Genomic DNA, 19383 nt, shown 5'->3' with positions numbered 1-19383 from the left:
CCTTTACAATCTATTCCAATTACTTTCGGCTTCCTTTTCCCCCCTCTGTACTGCTTCGATTATCTAAACTCGACTTTCTTGAAATTACCTTGTTCCCCCAAGTTCCATGAATTTGCTTGTGCCAATATCTTTGCCTAGAATGTTCTTTCCTGCCTTCTCTGGCTAGTAAAATTCAATTCATTCTTCAAGATCCAAATCAAATCTCCTTTCTGGGAAGCTCTCCCTGAACACCACCATTGTCATCCCGCTTGCACGCACGCACACACACACACACACACACACACACACACACACACACCACCCCTTCCCCCAGCAGAAACCCAAAGTTCTAAGAACACCCAAAGTTTACACACACCATGTGAAAAGCAGCTTTTATGCTGCTCCTTGTGAGCTCCTTGACAGCAGGGGCAGAGTTTATCCATCTTAACTTCCATAGTACATATCAAATCCTCAATAAATATCTGGTGAGTGCCGAATGTATCTATGAAAAAAACTCACTTGTCATATAAAATCATAGCATCATTCTGTGCCTCCTGCCCATCATACTGGCCCTTTTTGGCAGCAAGCTGAGACTGGAAGTTATCTGCTGCCAACCAGAATTGTAAGATATTGACTGCATCTTCTTTTTCCATGTACTAGGAAAGAAAAATACAAAAGGGAAAATAAGACTCTAAACAGATTTCTCACAATCTCTAATCTATAAGCTACAAGTATTAAAATACAGGACAAGAGCAAAAAGACATCCACTTCTTCAATTAACACCAGTCCGCAGGTTATAATCATTTAATGTTGAAAAGTTTTTAAACATTCTTTAAAGGAAAAAAACAAAAACCAAAAAAAAACCCACCATACAGTTGGATGCAAACTTCAGCGAGCTGGAGTAAAAATCACACTATGTTGGATTAGTGGTTCCTTGCTGGCAAACATACAAGAGTAAGCTAACCACACTAGATCTTTTACACTGATGATTCCCATCAATCCATGAGAACAAACTGATCTAAACAAACTGCTGATTTAAACTTACAGCAAAGAAAGGGAGTGAAAAAACCAATCAATTGTATTCTTGTGAAGAGGCAGAATTCAAGTGTCCAAGTCACCATTCTGTGAAACTGAGAATCTTCTTTATCTTTACTGAGTAGTCATTTGCTTAGCGACCAAAGAATTTCATTTTCTGACGCCTAACAAATAGCATTATACTAAACTGTATGCCTCAAAGAGATTAATGTACTCCTTGTTTGTTGCAAATCCTTCACTGGGCAATCCTATCATGCAGCTAAATTAAAAATGATGAGAACAGGAAAAAATTTAGTATTTTCTTTCCTCAAGTCTGGACTGAAAATATTTGTGCACTGAAATCAAGTATCAAATTCTGTTTTAAAATAGCTCCAAACAATTAAAAACATGCATTCTCTATACACAGTAGTTTAATTATGTTTTTCAAAATGAATTATTTTACATTGAATTTTCATGTTCTCTTTAATACATCATTAAAGTATTCTTGCCATTAGAAATAACTTAAAACAATAATAAATCTTTTTAGAAATGATTCATCTCTCTGCGTTACTTCCTACAGACAGGGCCCCAGCATTTACAATTTAGAGGCTGGGATGCTCTAGTAAGACTGGAAAAAGAAATGCAGACTTTACCTCAGAGAAATAAAAGAGAGCTGACTCACAGAAGAGAATGTCAGCCAGGTAAACAGTTCCACTGGTCAGCACTTCAATCTGGTATTTACAGAAATGGTGACTTCGCAGAAACTCACTAAAGTGCCTGCACATGGACAAAAAGGGAACATTTGAGGGAATGACCATGGAAAGAGCTTAAGTGGGAAAAATATACTCTTTCCATACTGTCTCCATTGTATCTTAAAGGCCTAAGTCAACACTACCTTACTTCCCATGGTGTTTAGCCTGATTCTTTTACCTGTATGTAATCTCTCCCACCTCTTTTTTTTTTTTTTTTAAGGCTGGTCAAGTGGAGCAGTGGGAGTGGAGAAGGAACAAAGGAATCCGTAACTGGTTATGATCAATTAGTTGTAAACACCACTGCACTGGGACCAACCTCTCCCACCTCTTTGTGACTTTGTAGCTCTTCTCCAACATTTAATATATGCTACCTCATACTACAGTAACTGAAGAACATGTCCTATTTCTTTTATCAGGGTGTAACTTCCTTCAAGGTAGGTCCTATACCTGTACCTTGCACAGAGTACCCTTTCAATAAAGGTTAAATGAAAGACTGAATACTTAGCTCTTTTTTTAAGGGCATGCAAAAGTAATTAATCTAAAAAAATTCTGGAAGCACTTTTAACAAATAGATGTGTGTTTAGTTATATAGCATCCATTAAGCTTAAAGCATGAACTAACAAATTAGGATATCCATCTGAAGACATGCATTATTTAAGTAAGTAAATAAATAAATAAATAAATAAATTCTAATAGTCACAATCACTATAGTCTCAATCACCCCCAAATGATTTCACAACTAAAAACAAATTCTTTTACTTAGGAAATATTAATATTAAAAATGAAAATACTTTTATTTTTAGTAAGAGTTCACATAATTCATATTTAGAAGAAACTATGAACCAAGACAGTCCTAGAGTACTTTTACATGATCTTATAAATAATTCAAAATACTTAAATCCTCAAAGATACTTTGTTTTTAGTTGAGTGAAGCCCATTCCTAATACAGAACTCAAATTCCCAAGAATGCGAAATGTGAACATATGAAACTAACTTACTCTTGCTCCATTGCACTAAAGACTATGGACTGTGCCAAAACAAAACAGTTGGGATCTACCTGTCCATCTTCTCCACAAATCTTTGCTGTGAAAGGAATAGTAAATGATTAAGTTTCTGCTAAATTCAACTATACACATTTGTGAATCCAATTAGGGGATAACAGGAAAGGCATATAAATTAGAAGGTTTTAAACAGGCAACAGCTGATCCTGAGTTAAAAAGGCTTTTGAAGCATATATGCAAAAGCAGAAACCAAGAGCCAACAATGTAAAAGTAATTTCTATACATTAAAAACATCCCCAGAACAAAATTAAAAGGCAAACAGAAAAAAAAAAAATTGCAGCAGGTATGAAAGTTAAAAGATTACTATCCTGGCCGGGTGCGGTGGCTCACGCCTGTAATCCTAGCACTCTGGGAGGTCGAGGCAAGGTCAGGAGTTCAAAACCAGCCTGAGCAAGAGTGAGACCCGTCTCTACTATAAATAGAAAGAAATTAATTGGCCAACTAATATATCTAGAAAAAACTAGCCGGGAATGGTGGTGCATGCCTGTAGTCCCAGCTACTCGGGAGGCTAAGGCAGGAGGATCGCTTGAGCCGAGGAGTTTGAGGTTGCTGTGAGCTAGGCTGACTCCACGGCACTCACTCTAGCCTGGGCAACAAAGTGAGACTCTGTCTCAAAAAAAAAAAAAAAAAAAAAAATTACTATCCTTAAAATATCAAGAGTTCTTACAAACTAATAAGAAATGTCCCAAAAGAAAATGAGCAACGATATAACAGACAATGCACAATAGAAGAAATAAAATGGCCAATATCAAAAGACATTTATGTTCACTAGTAATCAAATAAAGTAGAATGGAATAATGAGGTATCCTTTGTCTAATAAATTGAAACAAAGTCATTTTAACAATACATATGTTTAACTGTTGTATAATACACAGGCTTGAGCAAGGGCATGGGAAAATGGACACACAAAATCATACCTATTTTTCTGGGGAGCAATTTTAATTTTTTGCATAGCTTTAAAAATAAGCATCCCCTTTCAATGAGCAATTCTATTTTTAGGATTGTAACTTAAAAAATTATAAATTTGTAAAAAGATTTATCTATAAAAAAGTATTAAAATATTGGTAGAAATTTTAAAACATGAAATAATTAAGATGACCAGTGTACACTGGGTTGCCAAACCTATTCAATTCTTAGCCTCCATCTTACTTAACCTATCAGCGTCACTTAATTTTGATCACTCCCTCCTAGAAACGTTTTTCTCACATGGGTTCCAGGAAAAACTACTCTCTTGATATACAGTCGACTTAAGAAGGCCTACCTAGTGGCTGTTATTTCTAAATCATCTTTGCTAGTTCTTCCTCATCTGTCAGACTATTAGGCATGTCCCAGGACTCAGTCCTTATACCTCTTATCTTCCCTCATTACATTTACTCTTATGGTAATGTTATCCAATCTCATGATTCTAAATCCATGTATATGTTGATGATTTCCAAATATGCATCTCTAACCTGGACCTCTGTCATAAAATCCCAATGCAGGTGTCCAACTGCCTACTTGACATTCACCATTTGAATGTCTAAAACCAAACCCCTTGGCCGGGCGTGGTGGCTCATGCCTGTAATCCTAGCACTCTGGGAGGCCGAGGCGGGCAGATTGCTCGAGGTCAGGAGTTCGAGACCAGCCTGAGCAAGAGCGAGACCCCATCTCTACTATAAATAGAAATTAATCGGCCAACTAATATATATAGAAAAAATTAGCCGGGTATGGTGGCGCATGCCTGTAGTCCCAGCTATTTGGGAGGCTGAGGCAACAGGATTGCTTGAGCCCAGGAGTTTGAGGTTGCTGTGAGCTAAGCTGACGCCATGGCACTCACTCTAGCTTGAGCAACAAAGCAAGACTCTGTCTCAAAAAAACAAAATAAAATAAAACCAAACCAAACCCGATTTTTCCCAAAAACCATTAATATCACAGTCTTTCTCATCTTATAAATGACAACTCCACTATTCTAGCTATTCAGTTTTTTTAAAAAATGGATTCCTTTTTTTCCTCTCATACCACTCATTTCCAAAACATCAGCAAATTCTGTCAGCTGTATCATCAAAGTATTTTTAAAATTCCATCACTTCAAGAATTTGTGGAAGACAGAGGCAGCAGTTGAAGCATAGTTTCTGGATCATTCTGAATCCCCACATAAAAACAGAATAATTAGATAGCAATATCAAAAAGCCCAAGGATAACATTTACAACAAAACTAGGTAGGTTGGATACACAGAAATAGCTAAAGTAAAGGCTCCTTTAAACAAAACTCACTTGAAGTATAACTATATTAAAATATTCCTTCTCCAGCAAACTGGTATTAACTGAGTAGCACCTAAGTGGACACATAGGTGCTACAGTAATAGGGTGTTGGGCAGGTGGGAGGGGGGAGGGGGGCGGGTATATACATGCATAGTGGGTGAGATGTGCACCATCTGGGGGATGGTCATGATGGAGACTCAGACTTTTGGGGGGAGGGGGGGAAATGGGCATTTATTGAAACCTTAAAATCTGTACCCCCATAATATGCCAAAATAAAAAAAAATAATTAAAAAAAAATATTCCAATAATAAGAAGGGACAAATAATTATGGCAAGATTCAGAAGAATGAGGCTGAAAGAGGAAAAGTGACTTTCCTAAAGCCATATTAACATTCCAAAATGTGTAATAAGATGACACTGGGATAGAGACTTTCTCAGATAAATGTTAGCAACTTGATCCTTCAGATTTTTTTTCCTTCATGGGATTATATCATTAATTTAATTAAGTTTAAGTGGACGGAAAAACAGAACTGCAGTGACATTTCACTTTTTTTTTTTTTTGTTTGAGACAGAGTCTCACTCTGTTGTTCGGGCTAGAGTGCCGTAACATCAGCCTAGCTCACAGCAACCTCAAACTCCTGGGCTCAAGCAATCCTTCAGCCTCAGCCTCCCAAGTAGCTGGGACTACAGGCATGTGCCACCATGCCTAGCTAATTTTTTCTATATATTTTTAGTTGGCCAATTATTTCTTTCTATTTTTCAGTAGAGACAGGGTCTTGCTCTTGCTCAAGCTGATTTCAAACTCCTGATCTTGAGCCATCCGCCTGCCTAGGCCGGCATGAACCACTGGGCCCGGCCGACATTTCATTTTTAAATGTTTTATTTGGCTCAAAACTTCATTTTTTTTCCTTACCCCAGACAGTTTGGTTATCAATTGGTACAAACAAAGTCTCAAATGAATCACTAGCCAATTCCTCAAATAGCCAAATTCTAATCAGAACTCCCCAGCTATATTACCAGGAAAAGTTGGTCTAAGGAAGTCTTCAAGATGATAGCAGCAAATTCCCACATAAAAATAAAGCAACTATACAGAAAAACCAAAATCCCATGAAAACCTGTTAACAAAGCTAGGTGAAATGGTATCCTCACAATCCCCAAATGCAAGCAGACAGGGACAACCCATCAACAGCCACAAGACCTATGTGTTATAGATGTCTGTGCAGGATAAAGAAAAGGAAAATGTGGGCAACATCTGATGGACCCCAAAATAGCCAACAGGTGTTCACTGGAAAGTACTGTGGCCCAATTTAAGAACACAGCTGTGACTAAAACAGGTCTTGCTGTCTACAGTAATGAGTGAATATAAAGTATCTACAGTAAGGACTGAAGCAGCCCTGTGTTGGGATGAATTGGCTAGGGCTGGAATAACATGCCTTATTTCATATATCACAAATACTAAATTTTTGATGAATAAAATACAAAAATTAGTACCTGGACTTGTGAGAATATACGAAATATTTATTGAATGAAGCACTTTTATCTGTGAATACAGATCCACCTAAGTCTTCCTGATGAAACATAGTGAAAGCTTTCACACTTACTTCTTACTAATAGCTATAGAGAAATATATTTGTTGATTTAGTATACACACACATCTATGTATATATAAAACGAAAACAATTTCCTGAAATGATGTTTGTCCTTATTACCCTGAAACACTCTGATTTTTCTATTCTAGTCTTTTTATTGGCAGGGAGGTGAGGACATAAGAGAAGGCTGGTCCCAAACTACAGTATGAAAAACACACTGCCAACATAGCCCAGAAAAGATGCAGTGGTCTAATTTCAAATCCTGACTCTGCCATGTCTGAGTTGTGTTACCTTGGACAAAGGTGCTTCAGTTACAAAATAGGAACTGTATTTACCCTACAAAGTTCTTTAAAAGATTAAATGAGTTGTTTTTCTTTTCCACCAGAGAATTGAGTTCAAAGATTAAATGAGTTTATCCATGGAAAGTGCTTAGAATATTGTCTAGGACATAGTGAGGGTTCAATAAATGTATGCTATTTATTGTTCTTGCTATTGTTGTTATTCAGGTCAAAGTCAAAGAATTTGGGTCCAACATATAAGAGAGAACTTTTTTAAGTGAGCTATAATTAGATATAAGAAAGTACTCTGAAAACAGAGTAGGAAAGGAACTGTTATACTCCATGTTCATAAAAAATTATCTTAATAACCAAAAATAGTTTTTTTTTTTTGGTCATAGCGTCAAGCACTGCTTACCTATGATGTCATTTCTCATTGCTTCTGTAATTGGTATTGGTTTAGCAGCATCTGGAGATATATATTTGGTAAAAGTATTCACCGCATCTTGTTCTATACCTGCAAGGGAAACAGGGGACAACTTCAAAAATCAAAAAGCTACTTGTCCTACAGTAATAGAGTATATTCATGAATAGCAGAGTTTTGCTTGCTGTGAGCTCTTATTATAAAATAAGCTTCCATCACTAAGTTGCTTCTTCATTGGTTTGTGGAATAGAAGAGTTCTCCCCTCCATTCCTTTTATGAGTTAACAAGCTCCCTTAATATTAGGTCATTAAATATGAAATGTCTGATTTCAAATCGATAGTTTATTATATCTCAAACAAGAAGCAGTACAATTAATCAAAGTATGCACAGTTTTGCCATCTTAACAGTAGCTTGTTTATGCCAGCAACAAAGAAGCCTGGAGAATATGTAGTGATGATATCATGAAGGGCATTTTTCACAGCTTGTTGAGAATTGAGTACTTTTCCTTGCAAGAAGAGGTCCAAGCCTGGAAGAAGTGGTAGTCAGTTGGTGCGAGGTCTGGGGAGTGTGGTGGATGACAGTTTCCAAGTCCAGCTTCTGCAGTTTGAACTGCAGTTTGTGTGACAACTGAGTCTTGTCTTGCAAGAAGATTGGCCTGTCTCTATTGACCAATCTTGGCTGCTTGATCACAAGCATCCTCATCATTTTGTCTAGTTGGTTGCAGTAGACAACCACTGTAATCGAGTGACCATGTTTCATGAAGCTGTAGTGGATAATATCCATGCTGGACCACCAAACAGACACCATGAGCTTTTTGTGATGAGTATTCAGTTTTGGAATGTGTTTCAGCACTTCATCTTTATCCAACCATTGTGCCAAACTCTTGCAATTGTCAAAAAGAATCCATGTTTCATCACACATAACAATATGGTGTAGAAATGGTTCATCTTTATGTCATGACAGTAAAGAAAGGCAAGCTTTGAGACGATTTCTCTTCTGACACTCGTTTAACGCATGCAGAACCCATCTATCCAGCTTTTTACCTTGCCGATTTGTTTCAAATGGTCCAATAATGTTGAAACAGTGATGTCAAACCTTGCTCCCGATTCACACGTAGGTTGAGATGGATTCACTTCCACTACAGCTTTTACCTCATCATTAAGCCCCCTTGGTCTTAGGTCGCCCACATGGCTCATTTTCAAGATTAAAATCGCCAAAATGGAACTTCTCAAACCATCGACGGTCTATGCATTCGTTAGCCACATCCTTCCCAAACACTTTGTTAATATTTCAAGCTGTCTGCACAGCATTGGTTCCACAAAGGAATTCATCTTCAAAAATAACATGAATTTTTGACTTAAACATGGTTTCACAAAAATTGGTCTAAAAAATATGAAAGATAATCACAAGCCAAACCATGTGTTTGAAAGACTAAGGATGTACCTTCACAATAAAAATAAAACAAGAAGTGTCAAAGGGAAATGTCAGAGGTATCAACTGTCAAACAGTATTTAAGGAAATTAGACATTTTATACTTAATAACCTAATAACCTAATGGCATTTATTTATGTATGTTCTTTCCATGTCTCTTCTCCAAAGTCCCAAATTAAAGGATTTGCACAGTAATATAACAGCAGGAATATAAAAACTATTTATAAATCTACATTTAAAACAATTTATAAAATTATTTCACATACATGATGAGACAGGTAACTGGAAAAAAGAACTTTCCTTCAAACATTTGAGTAGTGCTTAAATACTAAGTTAATCAATTTAGTATTTCAATAAGAAGTTTAAAAAATTTTAAATGACCTTGTCTTTTAACTCAAAATGAATTCCTAATCACGCCAAACTTCAAAACACAAAATACCAACTCATTCCATAAGATAAAAATGTATCTAGAACTTTGCCGATACTTTCATATAACTAAGGTACAACAGCATTTTCATTAAAATGAATATATTTTAAACTGCCAATTTTAAGGACAAAGCCATGATAAGATAGTTTTAGGGCACATAAACAATTAAAGTATAAAAGGTAAAGTTTAAATAATAAAAGAAATTCTTCAGAATACAAACTTCATGCAATGGACAAAAATTTTCCTCAATGTCCAGTTTGTGACTATTCCATTTATTACTGCATCCTTGGTGTCCTGGCATATAAGCGCTTAACAAATATTTGTTGAATGAATGAACTTATTATAAATACTTGTTGAGAAAAGGAATTTACCACATATATTATCATTTTTTCTATTATTTTAAATTGTTAGTAACATCTTCATGAAAAAATTGAGGTCAGAAATTCTCCTTAGGCAGAAGGAAGAAGTCTGATTACACAGACAGCTTAAAACAAAGAAGATAATCGAAGGAGTGGGACTCTATCACAAGGAACACAATGGACAAGCCTACTCCTAAATTAAGACCATTAGGTATCCAAGCAAGTAGCTATGAAGAAGCATGTGTACTACAAAATGAAAAATTAGTAAATTTATCAGTCAGCTCAGAAGAAATTATTTTGTTAACCTTTACCTCTTTGCATAAAGCAAGATCCTGAAACTAAACCTAGTATCTATTTATATCCAAGTACAAAACATCAGTATATCCTAAAGAGGTTACTCAAAAGAAGTTAAACACTGCTTTTGAGTTCTTCATATTGATTTTTAGTTACAAAGTTATGAACGGATTTGTAATGGTCTACTACTTTTGTAACTAAAAGGAGTAACAAGGACATCTTCAGAAAATCCTAGGCTACCTAAGAGTGATACATGCAAATACAAAAGGAGGGTTTGTTCAAGAAAGAGACTTTCTATTTTTTATGAAAAATGGGAGCTAGAACCATAGGGAGAAGAGGAAGTAGGAATTTCTAGGCTCTAGACAAGTTTCATATACAAATATATGAAGTCTTAACATAAGGTTACCTCTGTAGTTCAAGAGGTTTTTATACAATGAAAGTAATTATGATAGAAACCACCATAGGCAGGTGTTAAACCATTATCCTCCTCATGGGCTTGCTATTTAAGTGGAAAAAAGTAAATTCAAACACAAAACATCATCCTTTGATTTGATTTGAAATTCTAATGAGTAAGTCAAGATGACATAAGTGCACTCTACCCTATCTCTACCAGAGAATACAACTAAAAACAATGGACAAATGTATCCAAAGACCTGGAAACATAAATGGTAGCAGACAGACTGAGAAAGGTAACCAGAACTTGCAGTGACACTACACGGGCACAAGTTTCTCACTGTTTCTCCAGCACCTCCTGGCCTGGACTCAAAAGCTCAAACTATACACCAGATGAACAAAAAAGCTCCAAGAGAACTCTCTATTTCTGGTCTGAGGAACAGGAAAGGGAGCACCTATAGATCAGAGAGAACAGGGGAAATCCCCTGGGTTTTCTTTCCTTTTTTAGGGGGGTGGGGAGGAGCTTTTTTTAAATCCTTTCTCTCCCTCCTAGGCCCCCAGGCAGTATCAGAGCAGCAGTATAGTGGCTGCAATGGCAGCAGCAAGGTAGGCTCCAAAAGCTTCAACAATCTTATTCTGTCAGAGAATCCTATTCTCTGCAGTCCCAAGAGAAAAGGGGAGAATCCCTTTTACTTTTTCCTCTGTCCTCTTACTGGTTGGCTACACAGGCTAGCATAGCTGTGGAAAGTGTGCTGAAGTATGGGGAAAGCCCCAGCTTTCTAGCTAGACAACAGGAAAGGCTGGGGGTATCGCTAGGAGCCAGAAAGTGTCAAGGAAATTACAAAAGGAGAGTTCATGAAAACTTATAAAGTTGGATGTGTACTCCTGGGGTCATCCTTGAGTTGAGTGTGCATAGACCTGCCTCTAAGAGCATGCTGGCCTGGTCCCAGACTGGACACTGGCAAGCACATGTGCAGGTAAGATCAAAAACTGAACTGAGGCCGGGCGCTGTGGCTCACGCCTGTAATCCTAGCTCTTGGGAGGCCGAGGCGGGCGGATTGCTCAAGGTCAGGAGTTCAAAACCAGCCTGAGCAAGAGCGAGACCCCGTCTCTACTATAAACAGAAAGAAATTAATTGGCCAACTGATATATATATATATAAAAAAAAAAATTAGCCGGACATAGTGGCGCATGCCTGTAGTCCCAGCTACTCGGGAGGCTGAGGCAGAAGGATCACTCGAGCCCAGGAGTTTGAGGTTGCTGTGAGCTAGGCTGATGCCACGGCACTCACTCTAGCCTGGACAACAAAGTGAGACTCTGTCTCAAAAAAAAAAAAAAAAAAAAAAAAAAACTGAACTGACACTGGAACCACAGGCTATACAATGCTGGTTAGAACTTGTGGTCTGAATCTAACTAGGTCAACCGCCTATTAAAGCAAAAACTTCAACATTTTCCATAGGATTCAAGCAAGATTCAAAGTCATATAACGTAAGTCAAATTGTCCAGTATACATTCTAAAATTGTTATACAAAGAACCAGAAAATCCCATTAACTCACAAGGGAAAAAATAATCAAGGGGACACAGATTCTGGAATTACAAAAAAAAGATTTTTTTAAAAAGTAACTATTAAAATCATTCTCTAAGAAGTAAGGTCAAATACTCTTGAAACAAATGAAAAGACAGTTTTAGCAGAAAAATGGAAGACACAAAAAAGTAACAAATGGAAGTCGTAGAACTAAAAAACATAATAACCAAATTTAAAATTCACTGCAAAGACTCAATAACAGAATGGAAATGACAAAGGAAAGAATCAGTGAATTTAAAGACAAAAATTTTGAAAGCTGAACAACAGAAGACATTTAAAAAAGTAAATAGCGCCTCAGACCTCCTGAACAATAACAAAGCTCTAAGATATAGGTTCTAGAAGAAGAGGAGAAAAAGTACAGTGCCAAAAAAACTGAAAAACCCCAAATCTAACAAAAAACCAAACTTACAGAATGAAGAAGTTCAGTGAACCTCAAACTGGAAGAAACTCAAAGTAACCCAGGTCCAGACACTGCAACCAAATTGCTAAAAACTAAAGACAGAAAAAATACCTTGAGGGCAGCCAGAGAAAAATAATGCATTAAATATGAAATAATAATAATTCCAAGACTGCACATTAATTACCAGAAACCATGCAGGCCAGAAGCAGTGAAACATTTCTGAAGTGGTAAAAGAAAAAACTATCAAACCAGTATTCTCTACCAAGTGAAAATTCCTTCAGGAATAAAAGCAAAATAAAGAGATTCTCCAGTGAAGGTTAAATGAGAGAATTCTTTGACAGCAGACCTTCTCTAAGAAAATTCTTGAGACACAAGTGAAATGATCCCAGAAATGATAACAGAACTTCAGGAATGAAGGAGTAGCAATACATATGGCAAATATTTAGGTAAATATAATAGATAATTTTTCTCAAGTTCTTTAAATTATATATGACAGTTGAAAGCAAAATTGTAATATTGTCTGATGGGGTTTTCAATGTAAGTAGATGACAACTATAATATATAAGTGGAAAGTAAAGGAATCTTTATGGTAGTACATTTTCTACATTCTACTCAAAGTGATAAAATGTTAATTTTAAGTACATTATGAAAAGTATGTATACTGTAATCCTGAGAGAAGGCACAAAAATTCCTATATAAAGAGACACAATCAAGAACCCAATAAATAAATTCTAAAATAATTCAACCAATCCAAAAGAAAGCAGAAATGGGGAAGTCAAGAAATGAGAAACAGAGGGAACAAAAAAAAAAACAAATAATAAAGTGGCAGACCCAAATGCAAAATATTAATAATTACATTTAATTATATTAATACCAGTAATTATATTTAAACATAATATAATCACATTGTAATAATTATTTTTAATGTAAATAATTATATTAAAATTTATATTGGACTGGGTGCAGTGGCTCATGCCTATAATCCTAGCACTCTGGGAGCCTGAGGCTGAGCTCAGGAGTTCGAGACCAGCTTGAGCAAGAGTGAGACCCCTTCTCGACTATAAATAGAAAAAAATTAGCCAAACAACTAAAAATAGAAAAAATTAGCCGGGCATGGCTATGTGTGCCTGTAGTCCCAGCTACCCAGGAGGCTGAGGCAGGAGGATCACTAGAGCCCAGGAGTTTGCGGTTGCTGTGAGCTAGGCTGACACCATGGCACTCTAGCCCAGGCAACAAAAAAAAATTTATATTGAAATAATTTTATCTACCAACAAAAGAGAGATTGTCAGAATGGATAAAATGACACTATATGCTGCCTACAAGAAACTCTACTTTTGAATAGAATGTAGAATTCAAAGTATCACTTTGAATAGAATGTAGAAAATGTACTACCATATAGATTCCTTTACTTTCCATTTATATATTATAGTTGTCATCTACTTACATTGAAAACACACACATTTATATTTATTTATTTTTTTTTTTTTAAGAGACAGATCTCACTTTGTTCCCAGGCTGGAGAAAAGTGGCACAATCATAGCTCACTGCAGCCTGGAACTCCTGAGCTCAAGATATCCTCCTATCTCAGCCTCCCAAATAGCTGGGACTACAGGCACACACCACTGTGCCAAGCTAAGAAACCCCCTTTACATAAAATTATAAAGGTAGGTTAAAAGTAAAGGAATGATACTTAGAACTCACGAAAATTAGGAAGAAAAAATCAAATAACCCCATTAAAAAGTGGGCAAAGGACTTGAACAGAAATTTTTCTAAAGAAGACAGAAGAATGGCCAACAAACATATGAAGAAATGCTCAACATCTCTAATCATCAGGGAAATGCAAATCAAAACCACAATGAGATATCACTTAACCCCAGTGAGAATGGCCTTTATCAAAAAATCTCCAAACAATAAATGCTGGCGTGGTTGCGGAGAGAGAGGAACACTCCTACACTGCTGGTGGGACTGCAAACTAGTTCAACCTCTGTGGAAAGCAATATGGAGATACCTTAAAGCGATACAAGTGAATCTACCATTTGATCCAGCAATCCCATTGCTGGGCATCTACCCAAATGATCCAGTGACACTACAAAAAAGACACCTGCACTCGAATGTTTATAGCAGCACAATTCATAATTGCAAGGCTGTGGAAACAGCCCAAGTGCCCATCAATCAAAGAATGGATTAATAAAATGTGGTATATGTACACCATGGAGTACTATTCAGCTCTAAGAAACAATGGTGATATAGCACACCTTATATTTTCCTGGTTAGAGCTGGAACCCATACTACTAAGTGAAGTATCCCAAGAATGGAAAAACAAGCACCAGATATATTCTCCAGCAAACTGGTATTAACTGAGTAGCACCTAAGTGGACACATAGGTGCTACAGTAATAGGGTATTGGGCAGGTGGGAGGGGGGAGGGGGGCGGGTATATACATACATAGTGAGTGAGATGTGCACCATCTGGGGGATGGTCATAATGGAGACTCAGACTTTTGGGGGGAGGGGGGAAATGGGCATTTATTGAAACCTTAAAATCTGTACCCCCATAATATGCCAAAATAAAAAAAATAATTAAAAAAAAAAGTAAAGGAATGAAAAATGATATGCTATGTAATCACTAATCAAATGAATGCTAGAGAGTATCTATATGAATCAGACAACAGATATTTCTCACTTCAAAACAAGGCAAATTACCATAAAGAAGGACTTCTACATGATAAAAGAGGCAATTCACCAAGAAGATATGATTCTAAATCTAACAATAAAATAAATTCTAAACAATAAAATAAATTCTAAATCTAACAATAAAGCCTCAAAATACATGAATCAAAAATGGATAGAGCTCAAAGTAGAATTGGAAAAACTCACAATTATAGTTGAAAACTTCAACACTCTTCCCTCAGTAATAGAGTAATATGATTGCATATAAAATATCAGCAAGGATATAGAAAAACTGAACACCATCAATCAAATGAATCTAATTGATAATTATAGAAAACTGTCCAACAGCAGATTGAACATGAGATACTGACCAAAATACATTATGATGTAGGTAATTTAAAGGTAATTTTAAAAAATTAACACATTTAAAACAATTGAAATAATTCAAAATATGTGCTCTGACCATAATATAACTAAATGAGAAATCAATAGTAGAAAGATAACAGAAAAAAAAAAATCTCCATTTAGAAACTATCTTGAATTTCAATATTCAGAAATCAAACTAAATACTTCTAAATAAACCACGAGCAAAAGAAAAAGCCTCAAGGGAAATTAGAACATTTCATTTTTGCTCAATTGGAAATATAAGAATTTGTGGAGATGTTGCTAAAGCAGTAGTTAGGAGGAAATTTACAGCATTAAATGCTTATCTTTGAAAAGAAAGGTCTGAAATCAGCTAAGTTTCCATCTGAAGAGACAAGAAAAAAAAGAGTAAAATAAACCCAAAGCAAGGAGCAATAAAGAAATAAGAGCAGAAAATCAAAATAGAAATAGAAAACAGAGAAAAATACAACTAAAAGTTGGTTTTTTTGATAAACTCCCACAAATTTTAACAAAGAAAAAAGACATAATTACCAACACCAGGAATAAAACAGGGATAACACTACAAATAAGAGTAAAAGATAATAAGGGAATGCTATAAATAATTATATACCCATAAGTTTTACAACTCAATGGAAGTATTATTAATTCCTTGAAAGCCATAAACTAGAGTAAAAAAAAACACTCAAAAAGAAATAAATATTCCTGTATCTAGTAAAGAAACTGAATTCACAGTATAAAATATTCTGAAAAAGAAAACTCTAGGCCCAGATGGCATCACTTGCAAACTCTACCAAACATTTAAAGAAATGAAACCAATTCCACACAATCTCTTCCAGATAATGGAAGAAGAAAAACTTCCCAACTCAATCTTATGAGGCCAGCATTACACTGATATCAAAATCAGACAAAGGCAGTACAAGACACTGAAAAATGCACACAAAATATCAGGAAATCAAAGTCCAGCAACATTTAAAAAAAATAATACGCCACAGCCAAGTGGAGCTTATCCTAAGTATGTAACACCGATTCAATATTCAAAAATCAATCAATGCAATCCATTATATTAACAGACAAAAGAAGCAAAACCACAGTCATATCAAATGACTACAGAAAACAATCTGACAAAAGTCAACACCCATTCATGATTCAAAACAACAATTTTTAGCACACTAGCAAGAGAAGGAAACCATCAACTTCATAAAGTGCATTTATTAATACAAAAAATCTATAGCTAATTTCATACTTCATGGTAAAAGAATGAATACTTTCCCTCTAAGATCAGAAACAAGAATATCCATTCTCACCACTCCTAATCAACGTGGTACTGGAAGTCCTAGCCGGTGGAATAAGGCACGAAAAAGAAAAAACAAAGACTAGAAAGAAATAAAACTGTCCCCATTCCTATTCACAGATAACATTATTATCCATATAGAAAATCTCAAGCAATCTGCAAAAAAGCTTCTAAAAATAAATAAGTTTAGTAAGGTCACAGAATACAAGGTCAACATATAAAGGTGTGGTGGCTCACGCCTTAATATCAGCTACTTAGGAAGCTGAGGCAGGAGGGTCCACTTTAGCCCAGGAGTTTGAGGTTGCAGTGAGCTATGATGATGCCACTGCACTCTAGTCCAGGATGAAAGAGCAAGACAATGTGTCATTAAAATATATATCTATATATATCTAAATCACATTTTATACACAAGCCATGGAAAAACTAGAAACAAATTTTTTAAGATAATACCATTCACAACAGCACCAAAAAGAAAAAAGGAGAAATACTCAGATATAAATCTATCAAAACATATGAAGGATCTGTATGCTGAAAACCATACAATGCTGATAAAGAAATTAAAGACCTATGAAATAGAGAGACATACCTCATACATGGATTCTAAGACTCAATATATTAATAATTAAGATGTAAATGTTTCCCAAACTAAGTTACAGATTGAATGCAACTCTAATAAAAATTCCGACAGGGTGTTTTGTAGATGTAGACAAAATTATTCTAAAATTTATGGGGGTAGGGGGACCAAAACTGAAACACTCAAAACAAAATTGAAAAAAAAACTTGGAAGACTCATACTACCCAGTTTTAACACTTACTAGAATACAAAGCTATAATAATCAAAAGAGTGGTAGTAATAAAGGAATAAACACATACATCAACAGAAGAGAACAAAAAGTCCAGAAATAGGCAAATATGGCTAAGGTGAAAAGGCAATTCAGTGAAGGTAGTCTTTTCAATAAATGGTGTTAGAACAATTGGATATTCATATGTAAAAGTAAACAACAACAAAAAACAAAACCAAAAACTTGACCTAACTCTCATACCTTGTAACTCAAAAAAGATCATATATCTTTTAATAAATGTAAAGTACAAAACCATAATACTTTAGAAGAAAACATATGAAAAAATCGTCATGACCTGTTTATGAGGCAAAGGGCTCTTAGATATGACTCTGAAAACACAATCAATCCATAAAAGGTTGGACTTAATCAAAAAAATTAGACTTAATTTTTAAACAAAGCCATTTTGCTCTGCAAAAGACACTGATAAAAAGTCAAACTATAACCTAGGAGCAAACATTTGCAAATCACATAGCCAAGAAAGGTTACATTTAGAATATATGAATGTCAAAATTCAACAATAAGGAAACAGATCATCCAATAAATTATGGGGGGGAAATGTGAACTGACCAAAGTAAATATACAGATAATACACACATGAAAAAAACACCCAAAATCATTAGCCATTTAGGGAAATGTAAAGGCAGTACATTCTAAAACCACAATGAGATACCACTACACATCTATTAGAATGGCTAAAAAAATCCCCAAAAAACAAAAACTGACTATAACAAGTGTTAGTGAGAACATGACGCCACTAGAACTCTGATATATTACTGGTAGGAATGCAAAATGGTGCACTCTAAAAGTCTAGCAGTGTCTTATATAATTATGTACACATTTACCATATAATCCAGCAAAGCCGCTACTAGGTATTTACCCTAGAGGAATAAAAATTTATGTCCACACAAAAACCTGTACACAATTGTTTATCATCGTGAACAACTCAAAACAATCCAAATATTCTCCAATAGGTGAATGGATAGTCCACACACACAAGGGAATATGACATAGCAACAAAAAGGAATGAACAATAGATAACAATGGATAGATTTTATCAATAGGTAAAATCAATAGCACAGATGAACTTCAAAGCTATAGTGCTGAGTGAAAGAAGATAGTACTTCAAAGCTACAGTGCTGAGTGAAAGAAGATAGTCTCAAAGGTTATATACTGTATAAATTCACTTACATGTCACTCAAAAAAAGACAAAACTATAGAGGTGGAGACAGATCAGTGGTTGACAAGTAATGGGATGGAGGAGGGTTTGACTACAAAGGTGATAGAACTAACTGTTGTTTATCTTGAATATGGTAACAGTTATAGGAATCTATCTCTGTGTTAAAACTCATACAGGCATACATTTTAAAAGGTCAAATTTAACTATTTACACATTTTAAATATATTAATGAAAAAGGAAAATAACTAGTACTCTTTTTTTTTTTTTTTCTTTTTTTTTTTTTTTTCACGTCAGACGGGTAATGTGCCGATGTCGTAACAAGGTTTGAGGGAGGCACATCTCACGCACGCGCGTGAAAACCCAATCATCACGCTTATGAACTACAAAAGGATCATAGTACTCTTTTAATTACTACACTATTTCTATTTTTTATTAAAATAAATTACCACCAAAGCAAAGACAATAAAGTATATTACAATTAAAGAAACAGACTTCAGACTTCCATTTCCAGATATAGCCCACACTAAATGTTCAAAGAAACTCTTCCTAATACTGAGTTCCCTCAAAATGCTTTTCCAAAGTATACTGGAACTTGTTGCCAGGCACCATGGCTCATGCCTATAATCCCAGCACTTTGGAGGCCAAGGCTGGAGGATTGCTTGAGGCTAGGAGTTATAGAGACCAGCCTAGGTAACAGAGTGGGACCCTGCCTCCACAAAAAATTAAAAAATTAGCTGGTTGTGGTGATACATGCCTGTAGTCCTAGCTACTTGCAAGGCTGAGGCAAAAGGATTGC

The 19383-nt window shown here is 35.6% G+C and overlaps 1 protein-coding gene and 1 non-coding gene across 3 annotated transcripts in view; both read right to left on the bottom strand.

Moving 5' to 3' along the window:
• Nucleotides 1–19383, bottom strand: part of AKAP10 (A-kinase anchoring protein 10) — a 71652-nt gene that overhangs the window by 33293 nt on the left and 18976 nt on the right. For both annotated transcript variants that reach the window (XM_012737906.2, XM_012737901.2), the window contains exons 5-8: nt 7329–7427; nt 2744–2828; nt 1647–1770; nt 499–635 (exon numbers count right to left, since the gene is read on the bottom strand). In XM_012737906.2, the coding sequence (XP_012593360.1) occupies nt 499–635; nt 1647–1770; nt 2744–2828; nt 7329–7427 (445 nt within the window). The remainder of the gene's footprint in view (nt 1–498; nt 636–1646; nt 1771–2743; nt 2829–7328; nt 7428–19383) is intronic.
• LOC142862347 (small nucleolar RNA U13) lies at nt 18876–18979 on the bottom strand. Its single transcript, XR_012913409.1, has one exon. It is a non-coding gene; the product is annotated as a small nucleolar RNA U13 (small nucleolar RNA).

This window comes from Microcebus murinus, chromosome 18 (genome assembly GCF_040939455.1).
Source record: "Microcebus murinus isolate Inina chromosome 18, M.murinus_Inina_mat1.0, whole genome shotgun sequence".
Taxonomy (NCBI): Eukaryota; Metazoa; Chordata; class Mammalia; order Primates; family Cheirogaleidae; genus Microcebus; species Microcebus murinus.
The sequence above is the reverse complement of the archived record's forward strand: the minus strand, read 5'-3'. Positions and strand labels throughout refer to the sequence as shown.